Here is a 27,252-nt window from a genome sequence, read left to right as displayed (position 1 = left end):
TTCAGGAATACAAACAAACTTTTTAAGATCCAACCAAAAGGAATTCAACATTTTTAAAAGTCAATAATGTATCTCAGAGATCAGACTTCTGAGCTCAGTCTACTTGAAAGAAAGCACCATATCATTCTCTTCTATTTATTTATACTACAAATCAAAATGTCATGTCACAACAATCTAAAAATGACTTCAAAATTTATGCCATAGAATGGATCTGCTTTCCTGTGTTTTTGTTTACTGCTGCAACCAGAAGAGGAAATCGCCTTCAAGGCAGAACATGTACAAAAGCAAAATTTACCAGGATTCCCCTCTGGAACTGCAGTTTTCTTGCTAATGATTGTGATCTTGCATGGTTTTGGTTTGTCTTTCCGTCACATTAGCACACCAAAAACCAATTAGAGACCGACAAATAAAATAGGTGCTTCCATAGGAGACTATGCTTGCTGTGAGAGTGATGAGGTTCTCTGCCACATGGGCCGGCCCAAAATGGCACTTCCATGGACGGCAAGGTAAGCAGCATTCAACCTACAAACAAATATTGATTATTATCAGCGGTTGGTCAAGAAATCAATTATTTGGTGAACTTCTAACAAACTGAAAGCTGATAATCAAAAAGCAGAAACTAAAAGTACCTCCCCCCTGCTTCCCAATAATCAACTCTTTTTTTTTTTTTCTTTTTTTTTTTTTTTTTTTTTTTTTTTTTTGTCCCCCGCTTATTTAAGCTATTTTTTTGTCTCATAAATTGGAAGAGAATTGCACCAAACACATTAGCACAAATTTCCAAAAAATAAAAAATAGAAGCTATAAGCTGCACCAAATAGTATAGCAGCTAAATATGTCAGTCTAGGGAGGAAGGAGTGGAGTTTTACTTGTCAACATCTGGTGTAGCCAAAGGATCATATTCCTCCCTTTGTTCCACAGCCGGGACAGCACCTGCCATGGAGGCCATTTCTTGAGAACCTTCAACCTGAAATGGCCATAAAGATACTCAGTCAATAGTGACAACAAAATACATGTTCAGAACCAATGGCTTCGAGGATTCATAAAAAACCGTGTACTAATGAAGAGTTCATCTTCCTCCATCCAAGTCATGAGATTAAAAATGGTCAGATAGCTAATGAAGATTAGGTTTTTCCTCTGATTTATCAACAAAAAAATTGGCGTTTAGGTAATTATGAGAAACGGGGAGAGAGAAACAAGAGCAAGGTATATCCTCACTCTTTATCCTTCCTACCAGAGCTGAAATTTTTTTCATGCCTCCCTCATGGCCAGCCTCCGTACAAGGAATCGCCACACCGAGCAGAAATTCCTCATTCGAGTTGGAGCTTCCAAAATAACTCAAAACATAGTCATAAAACCAAGAATGGATGTCAATCAGGCTACAGGCAGAAATAACTCAGAACACAGAGGTTAACTATCAAACTTGAGGCTACGTAAGAACACATAAAAATGCAGGAAAGAAACATGGTACATCAGGCTCCATATACAACAACTTGTCTGCAAAATTGCAAGTTCTATTTACATAGATCACTTTCCCTTAACAGAAAACTCCCTTTGAGATCATTAGCTTTTCACAGAAGCCTTCATAAAGCATCACCAACTGTACAACAGCAGGGATGAAGGGCAAACTTGGCAGATATCATGTCAATGCTTCAAGCACCATCACAAGGCAAAGAAAAGGAACAAGTTCATACACAGAAAGGCAAACACCTTCTCCCTCTAGCCCCAAAATCACATGCTTGCGTAAGTCTATGTTTGGATCCTTTATACGCTGAGAGAAAAGAAAAGAGGACAAAAAAAAAAAAAAGAGCTTATATTTCGTTAACATTTCCCTCCACTTTTCCTTTTCCTTCACAAATCTCTCCCCAAATCCATAATTCAAACACAGCCTAAAAGAAAAGTAGAAATCCTGAATTAAACTTTATTTCCATGTCCACTTTCAATACGATTCCTGTAATGACCCTCATTCTCGTTTTAGTCACGTTCATGTGCATCTGGATGATTTTGTCTTGATGAGCTTGCATTTGTAGATTTTGAATTGTTTTGTCCAAGTAAAGGTCCCTGTCTTGTTTTGTGCTTATGTGATTTGCCTAAGTATTGCTTGTATGCTTTGTTCCTTGCTTAGTGTGTGTAGCTTAGGTCACACCCTTGAACCTCTTATACCTAGAACCATCTTGGAACCACTTTGGTTGACCTCCACCTTCACCCTGGCATATTAGCCGAGATGTCATCAACTAGGCCGAGGTGTGCATCACCTAGGCCGAGATGTGTACCATCTAGGCCGAGATGTTATCATCTAGCCAACCAACATCCTTGATCCTGGCACCTAGTGATCTTGTTCCTGGACTGGTATGACGTAGACCGAGGTGTGGCACATCTAGGCCGAGGTGTAGCACAGCTAGGTCAAGTGTTATCCTTCCTAGCCGAGATCATTGAGACCTTATTTGCCAAAGCCTATGTCTTGATCCGAGGTCATTGCCTTGTCAGAGTGCCCTTGTCACTTTGCTTGTTATACACACTTTGTCATACTCTTGTCTTGTCATTCTGTCACCCTTTTGAGAAGATCCAATCCGGCGTTGCCACATGTCCCAGCAGAGGGTTAAGTCAGGCAGTGTTTTTTATGGCGAAAAGCGAACCGAGGCGACAAGGTCTCCTAACGCCAAAGCGCGAGGCGACGAGGCGAGGCAAGGGCTTCATCGAATCGAGGCGACCAGAAAGGATATTTTTTTAAAATAAATGGTATAGACAAAAATATAAATATTTTCAGCATAAAGAAATTAAAGAACATATTTTAACAACATTAAAGAACATAAAGAAATTAAAATAGTTGAAATTAATTGAATTAATAGAATTAAAATAATTAATTGAATAACCAGGAAATTAATTGAATTAAAATAAACAAATTAATTGAATTAATAGAATTAAAATAATTAATTGAATAACCAGGAAATTAAAATAACTAGGAAATTAATTGAATTAAAATAAACAAATTAATTGAATTAATTGAATTAAAATAATGAATTGAATAACCAGGAAATTAAAATAACCAGGAAATTAATTGAATTAATTGAAATTTTAACACAGAAAAAAAATAATTGAATTAATTGAAAAAAAATTAATTTTAAAATAATTGAACTAATTTTAAAAATTAATTTTTGCAAATTAAAAATTAATTTTAAAAAATAATTGAATTAATTTTAACACAGGGTTCGATAGTGTTCTTCAGTGAAGAAGAAGGAACGGCTGGAACAAAGGAAGAACAGGGGGGAAGAAAGGGGTCCGACAGTGAAGTCGAAGGGAAGAAAGGAGAAAGGAAGAAGAAAAAGAAAGGAAGAAGGAGGAACGACTTCGGTATGCCTTTCAATGTCGACGAATGAAGTCGACTTCGGTATGCCTTTCAATGTCGATGAACGAAGTCGATCTAGGATTTGGACTTCTTATTTAGTATAAAGCAATTATAAAACTAATTAACTTTGTTGATGAAGGCCCCAGATTATTCGAACGAAGTTGATGAAGGGCCCAGATAATTCGAACTGAAATCAGGCAAAAATCTGGTGAAGAGTCGCTTCGTTTCGCCTCCCGCTTCATCGCCTAAGCCTCGCTTCAAGCGCTTCTCCATCGCCTCACCATTTCGCCTCGCATCAGTGTGCCTGAAGCGCTAAAGCCTCGCCTCGCCTCACCTCGCTTAGCGCTTAGGCTCGCCTCTAATAACACTGAAGTCAGGTACTAGCTGAGAACCCATATCATTTTGTGTCATACCTTTTGCATTGTAGAGAGAGAAGCTCTAGGAAGAGGAAAAGGAGTTTAGAGTGAGAGAGCTAGATCCCAAGCTTGATCTTTAGAGTTTGAACCGTCAGATCCGTATTTTGAGGTTAGATTCTTGATCCACTCTTGTTGTTCTTTATGTTTATTTGATCACGTTGCATGATCTAGCATGATTCATGAGCCATGCATTAATTTAAAGTTTGATTTTGGAAAGAGAAAATGATGTTCTTGTGTTCTTGAAGGATAACCATGTTTTGATCCGAAAGTTTATAACAAGTTCCATGTTTTTATGTTTGTTTTCAAGAAGATCTTCAACTACGGGTACCCAGGTCCATGTTTTTGAACTCATCTCATGAAATCTCAAATTTTGAATAAAAAAGTTATGATTTTGGCATTCATGTTCATGTTCTTCAAGAGGAAACCCAGATTTTCTAGACTTGATTTCCCTAAGCATGGTTGCCAAGACCCACTCTTGCCTAGATCTCGCACCTAGGCCTAGGAGACCACACCTCGGCCAAGAGGTGTGGAACCTCGGCCAAGACCTGGTTGGTATCCAGCGTGTTTTCCCGAAATAAGAAACAGTGTTTTAACTCCCAGCACATGTTTTGTGTGGGAGCCGAATAATTTTGGATCAACAGGAGCGGACCAATTCGGTCCAGAACATAACTTCTATTCGGCATTGACCCTATCTAATTTTGGGGCCGAATAAAAGAGCCGACATTCCTGCCAGTAAAACAAGGGCCGTGTAGAAGTACATGGCAAGGACTAGGAGTGGACCAGGCCCGAGGGCCCCAAGAGAATACTATAAATACAAGATCTTCAGTCCTAAAGAGGTATGTGAGAATTACTATGCCTGGCTTAGAATACAAACCTCCTCGAGTGTAAATACTAACTTGCCCGTCGGAGTGCTAATTCCGACACCTCCGACCGAAGTGTTTATTCTTTTTCAAGTGACCAGAAGAGGATCACGAGCGTTCCCCAGGATCCCGAAGAGTATTTCCAAACCACTTACCCACAATTGGCGCCGTTTGTGGGAATACTCAAGCACATCCATAGCAAGCGTGACGGAAGATCCTCCGACAGTCACTGTCGACCCTATACCTCATGATGAAACTACTCCAACAAACTTGCTTGGACCAGAAACTATCGCCGCACGACGTGCCTTGAATTTCGCCTCACCCTCGACTTCGGAGCACGAGACAATGCAAGCGATCATGGAACAAGCAAAACAAAATGAACAGATGCTGGAGAACATGATCGCTGAGAACGAACGTCTTCGTGAAGATTTGGCCTTGGAAATGGCGAAGTCTAAACAAGCTGCGCGCCTAAATCCGGAGCGATCTCCGAAGGCAGGTGGTCGACAACCTCGAGCACGACAAGACACTGATAGCAACTCCGACTCATTATCCCTGGAGCCCAGGAAGAAGGGACGACATGAAGCCACCAGTTCTTCCGAAGAAAGTCCCCGTACAATGCAGAGGCGAAGAAGGAAAAGTTCGGACAAAGACCAACACGACCCCTTCTTACGACAGATCGCAAAGGCTGCGCTACCAAAGAAATTTAAAGCACCGTCGTTCACCCTGTACAACGGCAAATCAGACCCCACCGACCACATCCACCACTACAAGCAGGCCATGACATTGCATGCAGACGACGAGGGCCTCATGTGCCGAATATTTCCCAGCAGTTTGGGACCGTTGGCGGTCCGGTGGTATTATAAACTGGAGCCGGCTTCGATCAAAACCTTCCACCAACTACAGAAATCCTTCAGGGCCAGATTCATTACTAGCGAAGTCCAGCCAAAGCAAGCCGACTCCCTCTGGGCAATGCAAATCCTGCCAGGAGAAACACTAAGAGCTTATTCGGCGCGATATTGGGAATGCTTTAACCTTGTCGATGACGCTTGCAACGACTCCATGGCCATCACTGCCTTCAAAATGGGACTACACCCAGATAGTGCCCTCCGCAGTTCCTTAACTAGAAGACCCCCCAAAACAGTCTGGGGGTTGATGAAGAAAGTAGAGGAATACTGCAAAGTGGAAGACGACGCCTTGCAGGTTAAAGCCAGACACGTGGCCAACAAAACGGCCTCTCCCAAAATCACTCAGCCAATAAGTTCCGCACCACCTCAAAGCCCTGAACCACGACAGCGGGCTAAACGAGACAAGAGACGGGATTCTCGTCGATCCAGCAATCGATGCCCACACCAAGCCAATGAGCAACTGCAGGTCGATAGCAGGCGCACAAAGCGCGCCGACAAGAAATATACGGAGCTGTCAGAGCCAATCAGCTAAATTATGCCCTAGATCCAACATCTTCCATTCTTCAAATGGCCGTTCAAGATGGTGGGACCTCCTGACACGTGAAGGCGGGACAGACGTTGTGAATATCACAAAGATCACGGTCATGATACGGACAGCTGCTATGCCTTGAAAGACCACCTTGAGAAATTGGTCCAAGATGGTCGGCTCTAGCAACACGTCCGGAAAAGCACAATCAAAACTGTCGCCCTTCGGCAGGAGTCACCTCCCCTTGGCGTTATACATATGATATACAGCCTTCCAACGCCACGTACCATGCATGCAATCCATTCATCCCCCCAGGAGCAACGCGCACAAACGAAACAGCCCCACCAAGCGTTATCTCCAACGATTCCAATCTTATCAGCATAACACTCCCCCATATTGATCCATTGGTTATTGAACTACACGTGAACCGGTTTACCATTGAACGCGTCCTCATTGACCAGGGGAGCACTTCGGAGGTCATGTATTACGAGTCCTTCATCAAACTCGGCTTCAACGAATCAGACCTATCTCCGGCTCCTCATCCATTGTTCGGCTTCAACGCGAATCTGGAGTATCCGTTGGGGAAAATCACGTTACCGGTTCGGGCGGGCTCCCAAACGGTGGAAGTGGAATTCCTGGTCGTCAAGCTCCCTTCGTCGTATAACCTCATTATGGGGCGGACTTGGTTGCATACTATTCGGGCCGTACCAAGCACCTATCAGCAGCTGCTACGCTTCCCGACCGAACACGGCGTTGAGCAAATCCGGGGTTCCCGGCAATCCGCACAAGCATGCTATCTCCTTTCTGGAAAGACACCAACAAAGACGCAGGTCAACTCCATTAAAGTGTCAAATCAAGAGTCTCGATGAAGTCGGACGGCTTCGTGATAAGAAGCCACGGAAGCTGCAGGCCATACCGGTAGCAGCTTCTCAAGATGTCTGATCAACGCATCCAGCTGCGCCGCTGCACGCCGATAAAGTTTCCCCTGAAGGTATTTTTGGACGATAGAAGGTTGGTTGATGGAGAATTAGGCACGAGTTCTATCATAAAACCCGACTTGTGGGAATGATATTGGTTCTGAGCGGCTCACCATGTACACTTTCCACTTCTGTAATGCAAAAACGCCTGTTTACTGACTCTGCAATCTAGTTCAAAAGCCTCCGGATTCGGAGCGCCCTTCGTGGATGTCATGATTGGCCGAATTAAGTCTCCGGATTCGGAGCCCCATCGGCGCATGATTTCTTTGGGCCGATAAAGCCTCCGGATTCGGAGCGCCCTTCGTGAATATCACGATTGGCCAAATTAAGTCTCCAAATTCGGAGCCCCATCGGTGCATGACATCTTTGGGCCAAAAAGCCTCCGGATTCGGAGCGCCCTTCGTGGATGTCACGATTGACCAAATCAAGTCTCTAGATTCGGAGCCCCATCGGCGCATGACGTCCTTGGGCCGATAAAGCCTCCGGATTCGAAGCGCCCTTCATGAATATCACGATTGGCCAAATTAAGTCTCCGGATTCAAAGCTCCATCGGCGCATGACGTCTTTGGGCCGAAAAAGCCTCCCGATTCGGAGCGCCCTTCGTAGATGTCACGATTGGCCAAATCAAGTCTCCGAATTCGGAGCCCCATCGGCGCATGACGTCTTTGAGCCGAAAAAGCATCCGGATTCGGAGCGCCCTTTGTGGATGTCACGATTGGCCAAATCAAGTCTCCGAATTCAGAGCCCCATCGGCGCATGACGTCCTTGGGCCGATAAAACCTCCGAATTCGGAGCGCCCTTCATGAATATCACTATTGTCCAAACTAAGTCTCTGGATTCGGAGCCCCATCAGCGCATGACGTCTTTGGGCCGAAAAAGCCTCCGAATTCGAAGCGCCCTTCATGGATGTCACGATTGGCCAAATCAAGTCTCCGGATTCGGAGCCCCATCGGCGCATGGCGTCCTTGGGCCGATAAAGCCTCCGGATTCGGAGCGCCCTTCGTGGACGTCACGATTGGCCAAATTAAGTCTCCGGATTCGGAGCCCCATCGGCGCATAATGTCCTTGGGCCGATAAAGCCTCCGGATTCAGAGCGCCCTTCGTGGATGACACAATTGGCCGAATTAAGTCTTCGGATTCGGAGTCCCATCGGCGTATGACGTCCTTGGGTCGATAAAGCCTCCGGATTCAGAGCGCCCTTCGTGGATGTCACGATTGGCCAAATTAAGTCTCCGGATTCGGAGCCCCATCGGCGCATGGCGTCCTTGGGCCGATAAAGCCTTCGGATTCGGAGCGCCCTTCGTGGATGACACGATTGGCCGAATTAAGTCTCCAGATTCGGAGCCCCATCGGCGCATGGCGTCTTTGGGCCGATAAAGCCTCCCAATTCGGAGCGCCCTTTTAAAATGAAAACATTTACACATCTAAACAGGGATATGTAGGCTGAAACCAGTACAATCGCATGAACAAGACAAAACGTGCCAGCATTCAAAGTAAGATGCTCAAATTAAACATACAAAAGTTCAGAACGAGATAAACTTTTGGAATGAAATATTTTATTCAATTAAACGGTAATTACAAAAAACGCCATCCGCATTCGAAGCATTACAACATTTATTCTCATACAACATCACGCTGTACAAACGGCAGCGCCAAGTCAATGCCCGCTGATCAGAGGGCACCCGCAACTTGAAAATGCTTTGACCTGACCACGCTCGAGTCCACGATTCACCCCAACGAGATAATCGCCCTTGAGGTGGAAACCTTTGGCACCATAGACAATGTCAAGGCCAAGATCCAAGACAAGAAAGGAATTCGCCACGAAAACAGTACTCCTCAACGGCCGCAGAGCTACGTCGGCCCCATTTCTTGGCCGCGGTTGTGGACAACTTCGCCATCGCTGTTTCTCCTTTCGAGGTGATCTGCTTTGACGATTTAAAGGCTGATGTTTCTTGAGCACCCTGCCTCCCGTGCGCGTGTTTTCCCCGCTGCGATTCATCGCAATATCAGACTCAACCAGACTCCAACCTTCTTCCCTGCTGAAAAAAAGCCCCATTCGACGATCACACTTACGTAACCCCACGCAACAAAATCGTTCTAAAACGAGTCTGTGCACAGAAAACGAAGTCACTGGAGCGACAAATCCGAGGCATTTTGTTTCTAAAATCTTTGCAGTGGCCCCGAGGCGATTTCATTAACACTGAACTCCAAACGACAGACACCAAGCGACATTTGCCGCAGCCACTCAATGCACTAATTTCTGCCTTGTTAAAACAGCCTAAATTATATAAACGGCAATTATGGGCGAATGCCTTGAAGTCCATGTACTGGTTGGGGCAAAGGCAGATTTATTAATCTAACCGACCGAGCATCTTGGCCTCATGCCGATAGATACGTGCCACAGCCACTTCATGCACTAATTTCTGCCTTATTAAAATGGCTTAATTATATAAACAGAAATTATAGATGGGCCGACTGTCTTCGGAGTCGGAGCCCCATCAGCGCATGATGTCTTTGGGCCGAAAAAGCCTCCGGATTCGGAGCCCCATCGGCGCATGACGCCTTCAGGCCAAAATGGCCTCCGCAGAAAATACGCGTGTACCGAATAAAATTTTCAACGAAGCAAAGTTGGAATAAAATGAGTACTAATATAAATAACAAGTACGCTACAGATTGAAAACTAAGCATTTTATTAAATTTGGCGAATAAATACATAATTTCACTTTCAATCTATGTAAGCATTACAAGGATTTCTTGGGTTCGGCGGCTTCTTCGTCATTGCTCTTCTCAATTTCGAATGCGGAGAAGGGAAAATCATCCTGTTGATACAACGGAAACGCCGAATCCAACCCTCCCGATTGGAGACTCACAACTTGCCGAAGCGCCTTGATCTAACCGTGCCTAAATCCACGATTTTCACATCGACAAACTTCTTCGGCGAGTTTCTCCTTGGTCTTCTGAATTCCGACCTTTCGGCCGTCATGGAAGCCTTTTTTATAGGCCGTACCCCTCGCAGTCTCGATCGCGAACATGCCAGTTGTATTACGATTGGCGATCGCATCGCTAATCAGCCTTTGAGTAACCCTCTCTTCAACAACCAGATTGGGGTGGCTGGTTGATTGGGGCCCGCCAGACTTGATTTTCCTTAGCTCGCGCTCGGCCTTCTCGGCGCGAGCTTCTAACTTCCGAATGCGTTCATCTCTCTGTTCTATGTCGCGCGAGCGGCGTGAAGACGCATGCTGATCTCATAAGCCATGTACAGTCCCCTCGCCGCCCCATGAACGCCCTCACGAAACACTTCGAAATCCTGTCGACCTACCATCACTGCTGAACTTCGGGCGGGAAAATCTGTCGAGCAAACTCGACTGCCGCATTCGGATATCGAATGATTGAGTCCGCCTCTGTCATTGGTCTATTACCCACGAAGACTGCAAAACTCAATGGGCGAGGAGTCGCGTCAGGTTGCCTGCCGGAACCAAGCTGAGGAGACTTACGCTGTGGCTGTTTGTCCCTCCTGGGCGACCTACTTCGACGACGAGGAGATTGGCGCCTCTCCCGATCCCTCGAAGTCCTACTGCCCGTGCGTGAAGGTTCACCACTTCGACTCATAGCTCCTCTCAGCTCAGCTAGAGTCTTCGTTTCGCCCCTGTTGTTGAAGAAAAGTTTATTTGACATTTGCGCTTGTTCAATCTTCCTCAAACAGCTGGACTGAAATGCTGAATGAGCACATAAATAGGACCCTCGTTCACGAAGTACACGCCCATTTATTCCCTACGGAGGCAGCACCTCCGAGGCAATCCCCTCAATGTTGAAGCGCCAACTACCCGGCGCCGAACGAATCATACGCCCCAATCGCATCTATTCGGCGTTCTACGATCTTGAACTCGCTAGGACAATGGCAGATTCATCAATCTAGTCGGCTTAAGTGCCCCAGCCGTTCCCCGAATCGATGCCTCAACTCAAGGTTCTTATGGACGTGTTATTCGGCATTCTGCGATCGCAAACCCGCTGGGGCAAGGGCAGATTCATCAATCTAGTCGGCTTAAGTTCCCCAGCCGTTCCCCGAATCGATGCCTCAACACAAGGTTCTTATGGACGTGTTATTCGGCGTTCTCCGATCGCGAACCCGCTGGGGCAAGGGCAGATTCATCAATCTAGTCGGCTTTAAGTGCCCCAGCCGTTCCCTGAATCAATGCCTCAACACAAGGTCCTTATGGACGTGTTATTCGGCGTTCTACGATCACAAACCCGCTGGGGTAAAGGCAGATTCATCAATCTAGTCGGCTTAAGTGCCCCAGCCGTTCCCCGAATCGATGCCTCAACACAAGGTTCTTATGGACGTGTTATTCGACGTTCTACGATCGCGAACCCGCTGGGGCAAGGGCAGATTCCTCAATCTAGTCGGCTTAAGTGCCCCAGCCGTTCCTCGAATCAATGCCTCAACACAAGGTTCTTATGGACGTGTTATTCGGCGTTCTACGATCGCGAACCCGCTGGGGTAAGGGCAGATTCATCAATCTAGTCGGCTTAAGGGCCCCAGCCGTTCCCCGAATCGATGCCTCAACACAAGGTTCTTATGGACGTGTTATTCGGCGTTCTACGATCGCGAACTCGCTGGGGCAAGGGCAGATTCATTGTTTTAATCAGATCGCTAAGCTCAGTCGGTTTGTAAGTCTGCCGTCTCACGTAGTCTTGGAATTTTGTCCTAACCACTGATTCTCCTAATTGTCTACTCATACAACAAACAATACAAGAAATATCTTGGAAGCATATGAAATTTTCATTCATAAATTGGGCACTACCAGCGGACATTTTACATATGAAAATCTCACACAGATAAAAATCTACTAAACAAAAACAGACATTGAAATCGAAAAAAAAAAAAAAGCTAGCAAAACCAAAATGTCTCCCAAATCAAGTCTCAGAGTGAGACTCAAGCGGCTCAACGTCCACTTGCTCGTAGGGAATTGGCGTGGCCAATGTAACTCCAGCGGCAGCAAGGGCTGTGAGCCAGCCGTGTTTGAACCCCCGATTCTCGAATTTGGGGACTTCTTCTACATAGTCCTTAAAGGCAGAGCTCCTCCCAGCCTCGAACGCCGCCGAGGACTCAGAGTCGGCTTTCTCTTTAGCCAGCTTCAACTCTCCAAACTCAGCCTCCAGCTTGGCAAGAGCCTCCTTGGCTAACTTGAGCAACTCCTCGCTCGCATTTGCCCTCTCCTCGGCGTCAGCCCTGAGTTGATTAGCAGTTTTGGCCCTTTCCTTCTCAGCCTCGGCTCGCGCGCTTTCCATCGCGGCTCTCATTGCCTCGAACTCCGCCCTGCTCCTTTGACCCTCGACTTCACAAACGGCCAATCCTTTCAACAGCGTCATGCTGGCGGCGGCCCAATTCTGCGATCCTTCCAACTGTCTGCAAAACAAAGGATCGTCATATGCCAACAAACATCAAATGCAAACCAAACCAAAGATTCAGTCACGTACCAGAAAAGCCGACTGGGCAGCTAATGCTATTGTCGCCAAATCCGGCTCGGCACGAAACGTCGCCTTGTCAGCCGGCAAGGAGACTAAGGCAGCCAGGCTTAGTGCCACAGCTGCATCCTTCAGAGCCGACGCTTCGGAGGAGATCGGCATATTTTTTATCTTTGGCTCAATAACAAAAGGAGCAACCACAACCGACTCCTCCAAGCGTGGCCGTTTTTCCAAGGGGCCCCCTTCGGAGCTGTCCTCACCCTCAGCACCTCGTTTTTCGCCCCAATCCTCTGAAATCGGCCGAACTTCCATACTCGGGTGCTAGACCTCCTTTTCCGTCTCGACCACAACAACGTGAGCCGTTTCTTGTACGACAACGGGAGCAATAGATTCAGTCGGGACAAGTCCGAAACGGATGGCTACGGCCTTTTGTTAGGCGACCATGCGTTCGGCATTCCTTTTTCGTGCCATCTGCGTAAGATTATCCTCGGCCATATCCTCAAAGAAATCGCCGGGAAGATCTCCCAAGTTCGTAAAGATATCTTCGGCGTCCCCTTGGCCTAATGTAGACGGAGGATCAGGAGAGTTCAACCCAACTTCCTCAAAGGCCGAATTGATGGCTTCGTCAACTTCCGCGGCCAACTCCTTCAGGTCCTCGGCAATAGGTTCGGCAACTTGTCCTTCCACGTGCTCAGAATCAGACAATTCGAGGCCAATCTGCCTCAAGTTTTTGAAGCTGGAGAAGATGGGGGCCGTCAGTTGGTTATCACCTCGCGCGATGGGAATATTATCTGCCACCGAGAACGTCGTGTAGGTTGGCTCGTACCCCAAGAGAATGTGGGCTGCCCTCCCTTGTTTTTGAAGGTCTGGATGGCCGACGAACTGTAGCGCAGCTTTAATTTCTGCGAGCACCACTTCGTCGTCTGAAGTCAACACTCTCTTCAAGTCGCTGCCTGCGTAGACAAAATGATTAGGTGTGCTAAAGTGCCGAATACATGCATATGTAAGTAACAGAAACAGTGATTTGGTCGGCCACCTGGTTCGCCTTTTTGCCTTGGCACAGGATCTAGACGATCTTCCACTTCGCCGAATTCCCAATTATCGCGGACAACGACCATCACGTCATCGACATGCTTGCCAGAGCTAGCAAGCATGGTCACTAAGTGGTGGTCAGTGTCCTTGGCTCTAAGGAAGTAGCGTCCCAGACGGCCAATAGACTTGGCTAGGACATAACAGTGCCGAATGGCGGGAATACCTAAATTGACTCTAAGACGCCGATTTATCTCTACAATGCCCATTATGATGCAGAAGTTCACATAGGGCTGGGAAGGAATAAGACCCCAGTACCGAAGAACGGCCCTCAAAAGTGGGTGAAGAGGAAAACGGACGCCGCCCTCAGCAATTGATAGGAGAGGAAAGATGATTGTGTTCTCGTCTTCCCTCTCCATATCAATAGTGTTGTCTGCCACAAGTGACAGATGGACGTCGTCAGGGATGGAGAAGTGGCGTCGAAAGCTGGAGATTCGATCCACAAAAAGGAGCTCCTTCAAATGTTTCGCCATTCTTGCCGACTCAAGGATTACGGAAAACTAAAAGCTGATAAAGAGGGGGGATCAAAAAAATGTAGGAGAAGAAAACTTACAGGAGGCGAAGAAAAGATCGAGAAACAAGGGGTTGCAGAAGCCGCGGAATGCAGGAGTCCCACTGGAAGACGAGCCAGATATCTTCGAGTATTCAGAGCATACATTCGAAGAGACAAATTCAAATCGCATTAAATGGAGGCAACGTACGAAGGGGCAGGAAAGCATTATAATGACCCAGAAGCATGTACGCGTTCTGACATGCATCGGGAAGAGGAATAACCGCCGGATTTCTAACCTCCAGACTGAAGCCAAACACGCCGACTAACTGGTGCTAGTGGGGTGTTTGGGGGGCAATTGTGGGAGCCGAATAATTTTGAATCAACAGGAGCGGACCAATTCGATCCAGAACATAACTTCTATTCGGCATTGACCCCATCCAATTTTGGGGCCGAATAAAAGAGCCGACATTCTTGCCAGTAAAACAAGGGCCGTGTAGAAGTACATGGCAAAGACTAGGAGTGGACCAGGCCCGAGGGCCCCAAGAAAATACTATAAATACAAGATCTTCAGTCCTAAAGAGGTATGTGAGAATTACTATGCTTAGCTTAGAATACAAGCCTCCTCGAGTGTAAATACTAACTTGCCCGTCGGAGTGCTAATTCCGGCACCCCCGACTGGAGTGTTTATTCTTTTTCAGGTGAGCAGAAGAGGATCACGAGCGTTCCCCAGGTTCCCGAAGAATATTTCCAAACCACTTACCCACATTTTGCTTTGTCTTGATTTAGTTTTGAAAGAAATACCGGGATCATTTACACTCATGTAAAGCTTGTTCTAGGGATGCATTTCATATCTATCTTTGAGCATCTCTTCTTGTCTTCTTGAAATGCATTCAATGAGATTTATTATGTATTTGTAGGCCTTGGATTCTTGCTTTAATCCATGCACCCGAAGAGCTATGTGAGTGGTATTTTTAACAAAGTTATGTTATAATGTTTTGATAAAAGCTTTGCCTTGCCTTGCTTTGCTTTGTTTTGGAAAAGTTTTTGATCAAGTATGAATGATTATTCCTAGTTTTGTATCAAGTATTATCTTATTTTGATGACATTCTTGGAAAGTCCTGAGTGCTAGGGGGACTATAATGCAACTAGTACCCTTATTTGAGATATCTCCCTGGCCACCGATGGTCTTGTACGGGTGGGTTTGTCTAATCGATTCCGGGTTGATTATTCTCTTGTTTTGTCAGGAATGTCATCCCTTGTATTATATTGATGCTAGTAAGCATCCCTTGAGGCTTTGAAAGACTTGATAGATGAACTTGGTTCATCCTTTGATTTGTACAAGATATGCTATGTATTGTTTTGATAAAAATCTCGAATATCATTCATTCAAACCTTTATTACCAATATCATTCACTGAGTATCTAAGCTCACCCTCTCCTTATATATATATATATATGTAGGTGACGAGTAAGAGGGCGGTGACGCCTAGATATCATTTGCAAGTTGTTTTGGATTCATGTTTTGCTAGCATCTTGAAGATTATGCTTCTTAGTTTGTAATTCATGTCTTTTGTATATTTTGGCTTGAGAAGCCTTTTGATCAAGATGTAATATGTACTTTATTTTATTTGTATCCAAGTTGTAAACCATGTCATGATGTATGTCATTTCATTTGATTTATGCACAGCTCTTATGGACTATTTAGATTTAAATTTATTGCTTCCGTACATGTATGCCCCATATAAATATACTCTGATTGTGTGAATCTTTATAAGTTGGCCTTTGGTAATCTCGGATTACTGGCCATCATGGCACCATTCTACTAGGGGCGGAATGGGGTCGTGACAATTTCAGGATTCACCAACTGCAATTCCACATGAAATATGGGATTTGCCTCCCTAAGAAGCTATCTGGTCATCTGAAATTGGGATAAGTTTCTTGGTCTTGGCGCCACAATTTCGGCCACAATTTTGTAGATACTGGTTAGATACTGAAGCAGAAGTTATTAATATTAGGTCCTTACATAAAAGGATGATAAATGAAGGTTCAGGTTTTTTTTTAAAAACTAACAAACATAAAAGGTGTTGAGTCAAGGAAGGGTGACCATGAAAAATCCTGGTTGTTCCACACCTGATACCCAATTAAGAACTTCAGGAAGATCATGATCACATCAACAGAAGACAGGAAATTGACTATTTCCTCTTTTTGATGGAAGGAAAGGCAAAGGGCACCTAATCCATGTAAATAAAAACCCCTTAGCTATCAGGACAGTAAGAAATTAATGAATGAAGGAATCTAAAAACTAAAACTGTTATCATCAGGTATTTGTTGAGACCTAAGAAGCACTAAGAATGTGACATATCCATATCGTGTCCATATCGGACACCAACACTCTTTAGACACTTTCCCGACATGTGTCTAATACTCTTCAAAACGTATCCTATATTTCAATTTTTTTTTAAAGACCCGGACACTCTTTGGACACTTGGAGGACACACATGTCTATCGCTTAAACACACAATTAGACACAGGTGAAACTACTTATAAATTTGAACAAAACAACTTAAGATACAATAATAAAACAAAAACTATATAAATTTATAAGAATTAGTGTCATATTGCATTTTTTATTTTCTTTGAATGATATATTCATATATATATATATATAACATATAATAAATATATAAAATTATATATTTCATGCGTGTCCCCTATGTATCGTATCCTGCATTTTTTGAAAATTAGCATATCAGCATGTCCATGTCGTATAGTGTGTCCGTGTCCATGCTTCTTAGGTTGAGAGTTGAGAGTCTTTGAGACAGATTCGGCAGAGGCTCTCAAAGCAACTCGGCAACTGCACTTGATGAAACCCAATTAAATATTTGCAATAACATTGCAGGGCTCGTGCATAAAGAATGGCAGTGTCAACTGGTGTTGGTTTGGAGAGAAGCTAACAGATGTGCAGATCTATTGGCTAAGGAAGCTATTTCCTCATCTAGCAATCAGGTCGCAAATACTGAGATAACAGCCCCTCTCAATTTAACTGTAGCTGGTTGGGATGCTTTGGGTAATGAAACCATGAGAAGAGGTGTTAGTTTAGTTGTTTTTGTTTCCCTCTTTTTTTTTTGGCTCCGGCCATCCAATGTTTAAAAAAAATTCTCAATTCTGAGTTGAACAGTTCCTTTTCTCCTTAAAATATCCTCGTCACAAAAATGCAAGGAAAAACAAGGTTTAAACAAGGTTTAATGGTTTAAAATATCCTCATCACAAATTAGGCACCAAAAAACAGTCCAGTTGTATGTTATCTAGGTTGCGGAACACGCTGGACAGCACATCCAGCAAAAGGGAAAAAACAATGTTCTTTAAAAGCGTCATACCTGTTGAGGGTACTGCGCGTAACCAGGGTATGCACCATATGCATATAATGAAGGATCATGTGTAGTCCCATAACCATAGGCATCATAACCTTGTCCGTAACCATAATAGGTGCTGCTCCATTGACTTGGATCTGCTTGCTGACTCCAGACACCAGGTAATTCCTACCACAGTATTAAAAAATTGTATAGTAATTAGCATAAACTGAATATTCTTTTAGAGACCAGAAACATCATTTGGCAAAAAGAAAGAGTCTTTTCAATTACACCTCATTACATACCAATCATGACTGCCAAACAACAGTCAAATCATGAAAATCATGAACCTTAATAATGTCCTTTCTGGCTTCGACATAGAGCATCAAATTTAAAGCAACAGTAGGAAAGGATAAATTCTTCTGGCTGAATTTCTCATAGAGACAATCCTAGAAAGAGTAATGTAGCATAACAAAAGTTTCAGAATTTTTATATTTTTATTTTTATTATTTTGCTATTAGATTTTGACTAGGAGTTTGTTAAATAGTCTAGAATTTTTAGTTTATTGTTCTCTTAGATTTCCTAGTTTGTATTAATTTAAGTGTCCTAATTTATTTTAGAATTGCTTATTCTACAAGTATTAGGTTTAGTTCAATATAAATACGTGCGTAAGTGATGTGCCTGCTCTGATTTATACTTACTATACTACGCAATTACTGGTCTATACATTGATGTTCACAAAGGTCTTTGATGCCATGTTTGAAGCCTCATCCCACCCATCCTGTACGTCAAAATTTGGAAAGAAAACCAACCCAATCAAGCACCCGTCATCCTGTACAACCCAACCTCGGTCAAGCTCATAGATTTCACACTAGCGATAATAAAAGATGAAACTTTGCTCGACCGACATAGGAGCCTACAGGCATGAGTAACTCAATCTTTTAATCAACATTATTTTCAAAGAGTTTCTGTTTTGTTTTCCTTGTGGATTCAAGGTTGTTCTTGTGGATTCAATAAATCACATCTAATCTAAAATGATATCAAGCCCATGTTGTCTACTAGAACAATAATTAGTTCCTTCCTCCATTACCACCGTGTCAATTGGTGTCAGAATGAGGTCTTCCCGAGGGGCAGTTCATAACCATGGTTGCCTTTGGACAGATCGTAACCAAAGCTCGTGGACTTTTCTCATCATCAAGATTATAGGTATTATGAAAATTTACCTAAATTTAGTGGTGGTGAATATTTTAAGATGTTCTAGATTGGATACTAGATATATATATATATATATATATATTGAAAATGTGAAAATTCCAAACAAATAAAAGTAGAGGTATGTGTTATTAAAGCTTACAGGTCCTGCACTATGGTGATAGTTAGATTTGCAATCATCAAGAGAGCAACAAGGCAAGGTGTGTATTCATTCATGGTCTAGAATGAAAAGGCGAATGATGGAGAATTTTTTGCCATGGAATTATGAGCCATTATTGGAGGAAAAATACAAGCCTAAGCACCATACTATTAATACTTATGTCGAAACTATCCTTGAAGGGCTTACGTTTGAAGACAAATCTATATTGTCTCGTGTCCAAGAAATAAATGAAGAAAAAGTCTTCAAAGTATACCAAGAAAAAATGCAAGACATTATTGCAAAAGTTGGAAGTCTTGTTACGTAAAGTGAAGATTCGTCAAACAAAAAAAAAAAAAAAATTTGCCAAATTGCAAGATGAGATCAAATTATGTAGTTCAAATTATTCACCAACTGATAGCTTAATAACAGAGGAAAATCGGAGGGCTACCACAGCGCAGGAGTTTGTTCTTGTATTATTGGGCAGTGCAATTAAAAACAAAGGTGTGCAACCACTTTTTGACTATGCTCTTACTTGTTTGCCTTGTCCAACTAAAGTTTACAACCTTGACCGAACTAATGAAAAGAAGGGTTTTTAAGAAGATGCCAAAATTGCTTGCTTAAGTTATTTAAGAATTCAAGGAATTGTTCTTTCCTAAAAGAACTAAGAGAGAATGCACATAGATGGGAGCAAGTATCCTTTATGGGACATATGCATTCAACAATCATCCCAAGAGGAGTTGCACTTTTTCAAAGTCAAGTATGCGAAAAGATTTTCCTTAACTATAAGATAGATGCACACAAGCGCAAACGTATGAAGTTTCGATTCATAGTAAATCGAGGGTGAGTTTTTTTTTTTTTTTTTTTTTTTACTAAAGGGAAAGAATGATGTAAAACAAGAGTTTCAAAATTTTTATATTTTTATTATTTCGGAATTTAATTTGACTAGGATTATTCTCTTAGATTTCCTAGTTTGTAAAAAATTTAAAGTTCCCTAGTTTATTTTAGAATTACCTATTCTACATGTATTAGGTTTAGGTTATTATAAATACATGCGTAAAGACTATGGCATGAGTAACTTATTCATTCAATCAATATTATTTTCAGATTCTCTTTTATTTTCCTTGTGGATTCAAAGTTGTTCTTGTGGATTTAATGAATTATGTCTACTAGAACGATATCTAGTCCTTGTTTCATCTCCTAGAACGATATCTAGTTCCTTCCTCCATTACTGCCATGTCAATGTACTATACTAGAGCAGTCTAAAAAGAAGATTCACCTGTTTAGGTGTTGGACTCCTGCCCCAAGAAAGGTGGACCGCTTGTTGACCAATCATTGTTCCCTGCATCCTTTGGATTGCTTCTTCAGCAGATGCCCTGCACAAAGAAATATAAAGCAATATGATAAGACAATAAATAGGGAGGTCAAATAAGTGGGAGTATGTAAAGCTTATACAATAAAGCAAGATATCATGGGAAAAATGGACAAGAGACCATAAAGTCACCAACTTAACTCAATTAACATATGGTCAAATTAAACAGAATATAAATCCATCCCCATCCTAGAGAGAGAGAGAGAGAGAGAGGAGATAAGGAAAGGGAAAAAAAATGTTTCGATGGGAGAGGACATAAATCAAGACATCTTTCATATTTTCAACTTATCGTTTTAAATTTTTCCAACAATTCAAATAGAAATTCCACAAGCCTGACGAACCTAGCTGCAAACTGCACAAAACCACATCCTCTTGATGTGGGGATCTTCACATAGATAATTTCCCCAAACTGCAAAAATATTTGCCTCAGTTCCTCTTCTGTGACATTGGGGTCCAGGTTTCCAATAAAAACCTGCAAAATAAAAACACATTAGATAAAAAAAAAAATGGAACTTATGAAGCATAAATAACTCAAAGTGTTGGACTTACTGTAGTGTTATTAATATCATTATCCACTGGAATTGTCTGCACTGCTGGCGTGTAAGCTGGAGGTGGATATAAAGCTACCAAAAAATGTAAGATCAGTGCACATTCATCTTGATAAATCAAAGTACTAAAGAATCAACTAAAGAGTGAGAATTATGCATCTGGAAGTCCAGCTTTTTTCTTGTACAAGGAATTATAATATGTAGTAAATATGTGTATATATGTATTAATACATCCAAAATATATTTGCTTTTCAAAAAAACAATTATCCAATACATATGGAAAATGGAAAGATAGTTATACCGGTGCTCTCAAATTGTTGATTCTCTATTGATAGATCAAGTCATTGACCAATACAACATTACATCCTTGATATTATCAAAATATTAACAACAAACATCACAACATACCAAGATAACATTTGATATTGCCAACAAAACATTTACTTCTTGTACATACTGTATTTATATTGTTTCAAACTTCTTATTATTGGTACATCAATTTTATTAGTAGGTTAAACATTTTGCTGTAGCATATGTCGCTTCTTTTAATCTCTTTAGCTTCTTTATTATTCCATCATTTGCACATCAATATCCAAGTTGTTGCTTTGTCACTGATAATTGTACTTTTCCTTTACAATTTTACTACCTCTAAGTTTGATCATAAATTTCACATAGTTCTCAATATTACTTCAATTTTTTTTCACGATAATGACAAGTCACTCAACTCTGATATATATGTGTTCAAGGAGCTCAACATATCTACTATCCATTGACATCAATATGCAGAGCATTCTTACTGTTTTGCCAAGTTTTTAAAAAAATAAGCATTTCAAAGTTAAAATCAGGAGCAGTCATGTGCATCATCTTCCAAGCTTCATTTTTTACTTCTAGTCAAACATTCTTGTGCACATGGCGTGGACATGGCATTTTTCATAATAAAAATAAAAAGGCAAGGCATGACACTTGAGGCATGTTAAAAAATTATATCTTTATAAATTTATTATAAAATCAAATATATGAATGATTTATTCAAAGCTAATAAAAAATGCAACATAACACTAACTAAAATTAAAAGGTCATATATTTCACAACTTAAACATCACGATATCATTCACAAAACAATTGCATTCTTAAAATGTAAAATGTGAAACCATTATAGAACATTGAAATACAAATGTGATGTATCAATCTTAGAAATATTTTAAAACATATTTAGAGTGCACGAGTTACTTTCCCAAAAATGCAGACTATGCAGAGATTCATCATAAAAATAGTGCTCGAAAGGTTCACCGAAGTGTCCGCAAAGTGTCTTTAAAGTGTTTGATGTTATTATTTAAATTTTTTGAAGACACATTGAAAAAGTGGTGGACATATTTTTAGAAGTGTTCGCAGAGTGTCAGTGTCTGACACGAGGTCCAACATGACACGTCTCTTCCATATAAGTTTCCGTGACATGTATTTCAATTAGTCAATTCACATTCCCACTACCTGACACATTATGGTCATATATATATATATATATATAATACTACAAAAATAAAAAAAGAAACGTACGCCCAGTTTAGTCCCCAATGGATGGCGGTCCAATAGAAGAAGATCGGGCTACAGACCTAACCTTTTGGCATTAATTGCACAAAGTGGCTGCACTCATGTTTGAACCCACAACCTCAAAGTTGATATGTTGAGTTTTAACTACTAAACCAATGGCCCATTGAAATATATAATATGCACTACCAAAAAAACTTATCAACATATATACCCAAAAAAAAAAGCACTTCACTAGAAAGAGAAAAGAGAGCTTCGAACAAGATTAAGGCTTCAAGAGGACAACATTATATAGAAGATTACAACAATACGTAATCACAACCTCATATGGACAATTAATTTTCACATGCAAATGAATCAACAATTTGCAAGTTAGGTTTGGTTCTATTACAATAAGATTGAATATTACCTCTAGCTGCTGCATATTGCTGTTGAAAGCCAGTGGTCTTCTTCGGTGTTGCTGCACTGATACGCATTTGCCTAGTTGAGCAATAGACACCATTCATTTCAGACATAGCACGGTTTCTTTCCATTTCATCAGCAAATTTAACAAAACCATATCCCTTTGAGCGCCCAGTATTTGGGTCAGTCACGACCTTGGCACCTCTAACAGATGGATATTGAGTTCGAAAGGTCTCTTGCAACAAGTAATCTGTAACATCAGGTGCTAAATCCCCCACAAAGATAGAGTGCTCTGGCCCAGCATCAGGGCGTCTTTCTCCAATCCCAAAGGAAGCCCAATTTAACCTAAAAGTTTGCTCAGTTCCAGGCATTTGTGTCCCATTGTATGTCTGCAAAACCCTTTCAGCTGCTGCATGTGAATTGAACTCCACAAATCCGTAACCCTCTGGCTGACTAGTGATCTTGTTACGTATTACCTTTATCGAAACCACCTGCATAGAGGACAGTGATCCATTTAATCTAACTGCTATATGCATTAGTGAAAATCACTTCTTTCAACTTGTTCCAAGGTGAACGTGTGTAAAGATCAGCTCACTAGAAATATAACTGTGCACCGAAGGTTCCATGCCTAAAATTAGCAGGGATAGAGGCGGATAACATGTGCCACTGTAAACAGGTGGCCATTAAAGAAAGCCCTATCCATCATAATTGATGTCCAAAGTAGTAAATTGAACACCGTGTCTTCGCCCTGGCGTCTTTTTCCCCAAAAAGAAATCCAATGCTAACAGAAACCCATTGAAAATAAGTTTCCAATTGTGAAAGTTACATTAAAATCTATGTGTGCACACAAAAAGCAAGGTCCAAAGCAATTTGAATAAACTATGTTTGGGCTAGCATAATACCGTCTAGGTTGATTAACCTTAATATATTTTCTGCAGTCCTTAAACTTTTACTTGGAAGTTTTGTTCTTGTAATGGTTAAGTATTCATTTCTCACGATGGAAAAGCTTATAGTTAAAAATTCAAACTTTGAGAAGTGAAATTCAGTGTCTAATCTTTTGGTGAAAATATGCTTCTATCGAAATTTGAAATCGATCAAATATAAAAAAAAACTTAGAAAAACAGACAGAAGTGTCTTCATTTCCTCCCAGTCTACAAACATTTTACACAGGTCCTTGAGATTAATTATTTCAAATTAAATAGAATGAGCAAAAAGGGGTAAATCATAATCTATTAATCAGATAGGGAAGAGAAACTCCTCTTGAATCGTCAGAATGAATCTGTCTATGCTAGAAAGAAACCATCCACTCCACACGCTCAACCTATCAAGATTGTATCCAATATTTACCTACGTATCAGCTGCCATATTAGCTTCTTGTAGGCAAATAATATACCCTGGACAGTGTCCATGGCATGTAATCCAAGACGACAACATGCCAGCTGGCATATCAAACATACGGATCTCCTATCTAATGAGTCATGATAATGGTTATTTCAGTAACCCCCCTTGTCAGGTCAAGCCACGACCATAAGGGCAAAGCACTTGATGGTAAGGTATGGGATATGTATCCATCCCTGTACCCAAAGTAAACACTTAAATCCTCTAATATTTTACAATATATGAAGAAGGTGTTCACATTTGACAATGAAGAAAAGTTATGACCTATTATTCACATATATTGGAGATAGAAACCCTTTTCGATCTAAATCCCATTTAATTTTGAATACATTCCTAAATGATAACAAAATCTTGTATCAAAATATTATACAGTCTAAAATGTATTTTAATGTTCAGGATATATGTACCCGTACCTAATTTTTGAATAAATATCCCTATATCCTAAGTTTAAGAATTTAGGGATGCCTGATTCCGTGGCACACACACCCACACATAATATCATACCCGAGTCCACATAACATAGCTCAAGTCTCACCACCTAGGCTAGAAGAAAGGCTTTGGACTGTCAAATATATTCAAATTTTGGGGATAACTAGGTTTATATGACTTGGTAGCTAGATTTTCGGGTTCACCAAGGCAGTTCAACCCTCGTGGGTTCTATGCCCTAGCCAACCTAGAGAGCAAGAGATTTATTCATATTTTTTCTAAAATCATAAAGCTCCTTAGGCAAGATGTCATACATCCCATTGAGAGAATTCATGGGTTCCTAAGAGTCTCTTAAAATTATTCAGAGCTTGCCACCTAGACATAAGGTCCCTTAGAGACCATGCCTCACACCTCATGCCTCATGCCAAGGAAGCACATGAACTTTTAATGGTCCTCTACAACGCATGCTAGACTACTTCCCTCTAACACCACTGACATGTTTTACCAATACCAATGTAAATTTGATCAACTAACAAATTAAAACTCCAGTGAAGACCTCGAATGTGGTAAGCAATTCCAAACATATGTCTTCCATGCCATTCTCTTAATAAAACCTGAAGTTTCTTTACCATTGCCAATTTGTTTCTGACATCCTAAACCATTATACAAATTGAACCTTAAACTTATTTTCAGTTTCAATTATTCACCATGAAAGACAAGCATGCCTTTATAGCACACTTGGTCCAACAGCCAAAAATCCACTCCATACATTTCCCCAAAAGTTTAAAAGAACCAAAGATTGTTTGTTAACTGTCACTCATGTTCCTAAATATATATTATTGAAAATTATAAAGCCTTCATCTCAATTCTAGAATATCCCAACAATCTGTTCGTAGTCTTTATTCGGGAAACCCTATCCAAGAAGTTTAAGCCTGCAAGCCCTGCCCTATGCTGAAGTTAAGAATGACCCATGGGCATGGAACGACCAATGCTGTATTGTTATACTATTTAGTGTTATTCTTTTTCATCCTCAACATATGTAAGCAAGTATTGTAAGATAAATGCTCCAAGAGACTGGCTGATAGCAATATTTTTACTAACTTGAGTCGCACAAGATACCAATGGTCTGATTGCTTTTAAGTATTTCCTCTGATTCTCTTTTACTGGTATAATATTAAATCAAGTTGTCAGGTGTTCAATTTGTGAAGATCCCATACAATCAATCAATCAGCAGGTGCAGGTGCACATGCTGAGTCACATTGCACAGAAATTAAACCCCCTCTTTTTATCTACCAAAAAGCCCCTACAATACACATGAGAATAAAAGTTCAGTACTTTAGGCAGACAGACAGTACATCTGCAGAGAATTATGAAACTCCAAATGGTATGCAGATATTGAAATAAAATAAAAAAGAGAGTCACACCCATTCGTAATCATGAACCATTATACTGTACCCTTTCAACACATCTAGAACCAATGCATAAACAACCTTCAAAAAATTTCATTAGTATGTATGCATTATACAATTCCAGGAACCATATAGGTGTTTTCAAACCATCAATTGGTTTGGTGCATTAATACATAACTTGAATTGTAATAGCTTGACAACTCAATCAAACCTCAATTTAGCATCGAATCCAATCAAAATTGATACGAATCTAATAAAACCCATATCTCCAACAACACTAATATTGATTTAATAAACAATAAACTAGTGAAGCCCTAAACGAATTGAATAAAACATAAAAGAAATGCATAAGGATAAAGAGATAGAAAGAAAACCTCTCCAGTGTGAGAGAAGCAATTATGGAGGTAAGACTCTTCGACCCAGTACTGTAAATCGCCAATCCAGAGGGTACGAACTTCTTCGAGAGTGGTGGGTTGATGATAGGGTAGTGATGATGAAGAAGCACTAGTAGGTGTTGCTGTTGAAGGAGGATGATAATGGGTTTGAGCCTGAGCGCTCACCATCCACTGTTGTTGTTGCTGCGCTTGTGTTGCCATATCTGTATCAATACAGATTCTTGCTCTCAATTCTAGTTAAAGACCAGACCACCGCCTCTACTCTATCGAAACAAAAAGGTTTCGCTCTGTATAATAGAGGCTTTTCCCATATTAGAGCCAGTTTGGACGGGATTTCCAAATGAGGTTAAATTGCTATTACAAATCACATTTTTATTGTTTAAAGTAGGAAATTTGTAAAATAGTGATAGTGTTATTATAAATCATGCTTTTAATTAAGAAACGTTTTTAAGATAAATTTGTTTTCTTCATAAAACGTGATTTCAAACCACGATTTTACTATGCTTATTTTGTTTTTGTTTTTTTTTTTGAAGAAAACGTAGTTCCAATCCATGCTTTCATTGTGCATATTTGTTTTCTTAAGAAAACGTGATTCACAATCACGCTTTTACTGTTGATAAATGAAAGGGTGGATTGCAACCACACTTTTACAACTTATATAAAATCCCCAAGCCCCCTCATTTGCAACCACGTTTTTTACACTTACGTTTTTTTCGACTCTCGCTCTCGCTCTCCCCTTTGCTCTGTTCTGAGACTCTCGCTCTCCCTCTGCTCTCAGACTCTCACTCTCGCTCCCGCTCTCCCTCTGCTCTCAGACTCTCTCTGCTCTCTCTCTGTTCGTGGTATGGCATCTATCTCTCTCTGTCTCATTTGAATTTTATGTGTTTATTGTGTTTGTGAATGTGTAGTTTTGAATTGGTAAAAAATGTTGTGGTTTTGAATTGTGAAAATTTTGTAGGGTTTTCAATTGAATGTGAAATCATAA

General features: G+C 41.3%; 1 protein-coding gene across 1 annotated transcript; it reads right to left on the bottom strand.

Moving 5' to 3' along the window:
• LOC114256894 (RNA-binding (RRM/RBD/RNP motifs) family protein) lies at window positions 1-26,625 on the bottom strand. Its single transcript, XM_082907207.1, has 8 exons — window positions 26,247-26,625; window positions 22,647-23,130; window positions 20,694-20,767; window positions 20,486-20,616; window positions 20,052-20,148; window positions 17,452-17,613; window positions 867-964; window positions 1-522 (listed from the first exon to the last, which is right to left on the bottom strand). The coding sequence occupies exons 1-8, from the start codon at window positions 26,466-26,468 to the stop codon at window positions 432-434; spliced, it is 1,359 nt and encodes a 452-aa protein (XP_082763333.1). The 5' UTR covers window positions 26,469-26,625; the 3' UTR covers window positions 1-431.
• Between the last annotated feature and the right edge of the window lie 627 nt (window positions 26,626-27,252).

The sequence above is a fragment of the Camellia sinensis genome, chromosome 14, assembly GCF_055761805.1.
Source record: "Camellia sinensis isolate YWXY chromosome 14, ASM5576180v1, whole genome shotgun sequence".
In the NCBI taxonomy this organism is placed as follows: domain Eukaryota; kingdom Viridiplantae; phylum Streptophyta; class Magnoliopsida; order Ericales; family Theaceae; genus Camellia; species Camellia sinensis.
This window is presented reverse-complemented; position numbering and strand designations above follow the sequence as displayed.

Bases quoted from the DNA above. Each gene is read 5' to 3' on its own strand.
- LOC114256894 (XM_082907207.1), bottom strand. From the start codon at position 26,468: ATGGCAACACAAGCGCAGCAACAACAACAGTGGATGGTGAGCGCTCAG. The intron at 20,768-22,646 runs GTAATATTCAAT...ATTTTTTGGTAG, and splicing joins GCAATATGCAGCAGCTAGAG to CTTTATATCCACCTCCAGCT. The intron at 17,614-20,051 runs GTGAATCTTCTT...ATACTGTGGTAG, and splicing joins GGAGTCCAACACCTAAACAG to GAATTACCTGGTGTCTGGAG.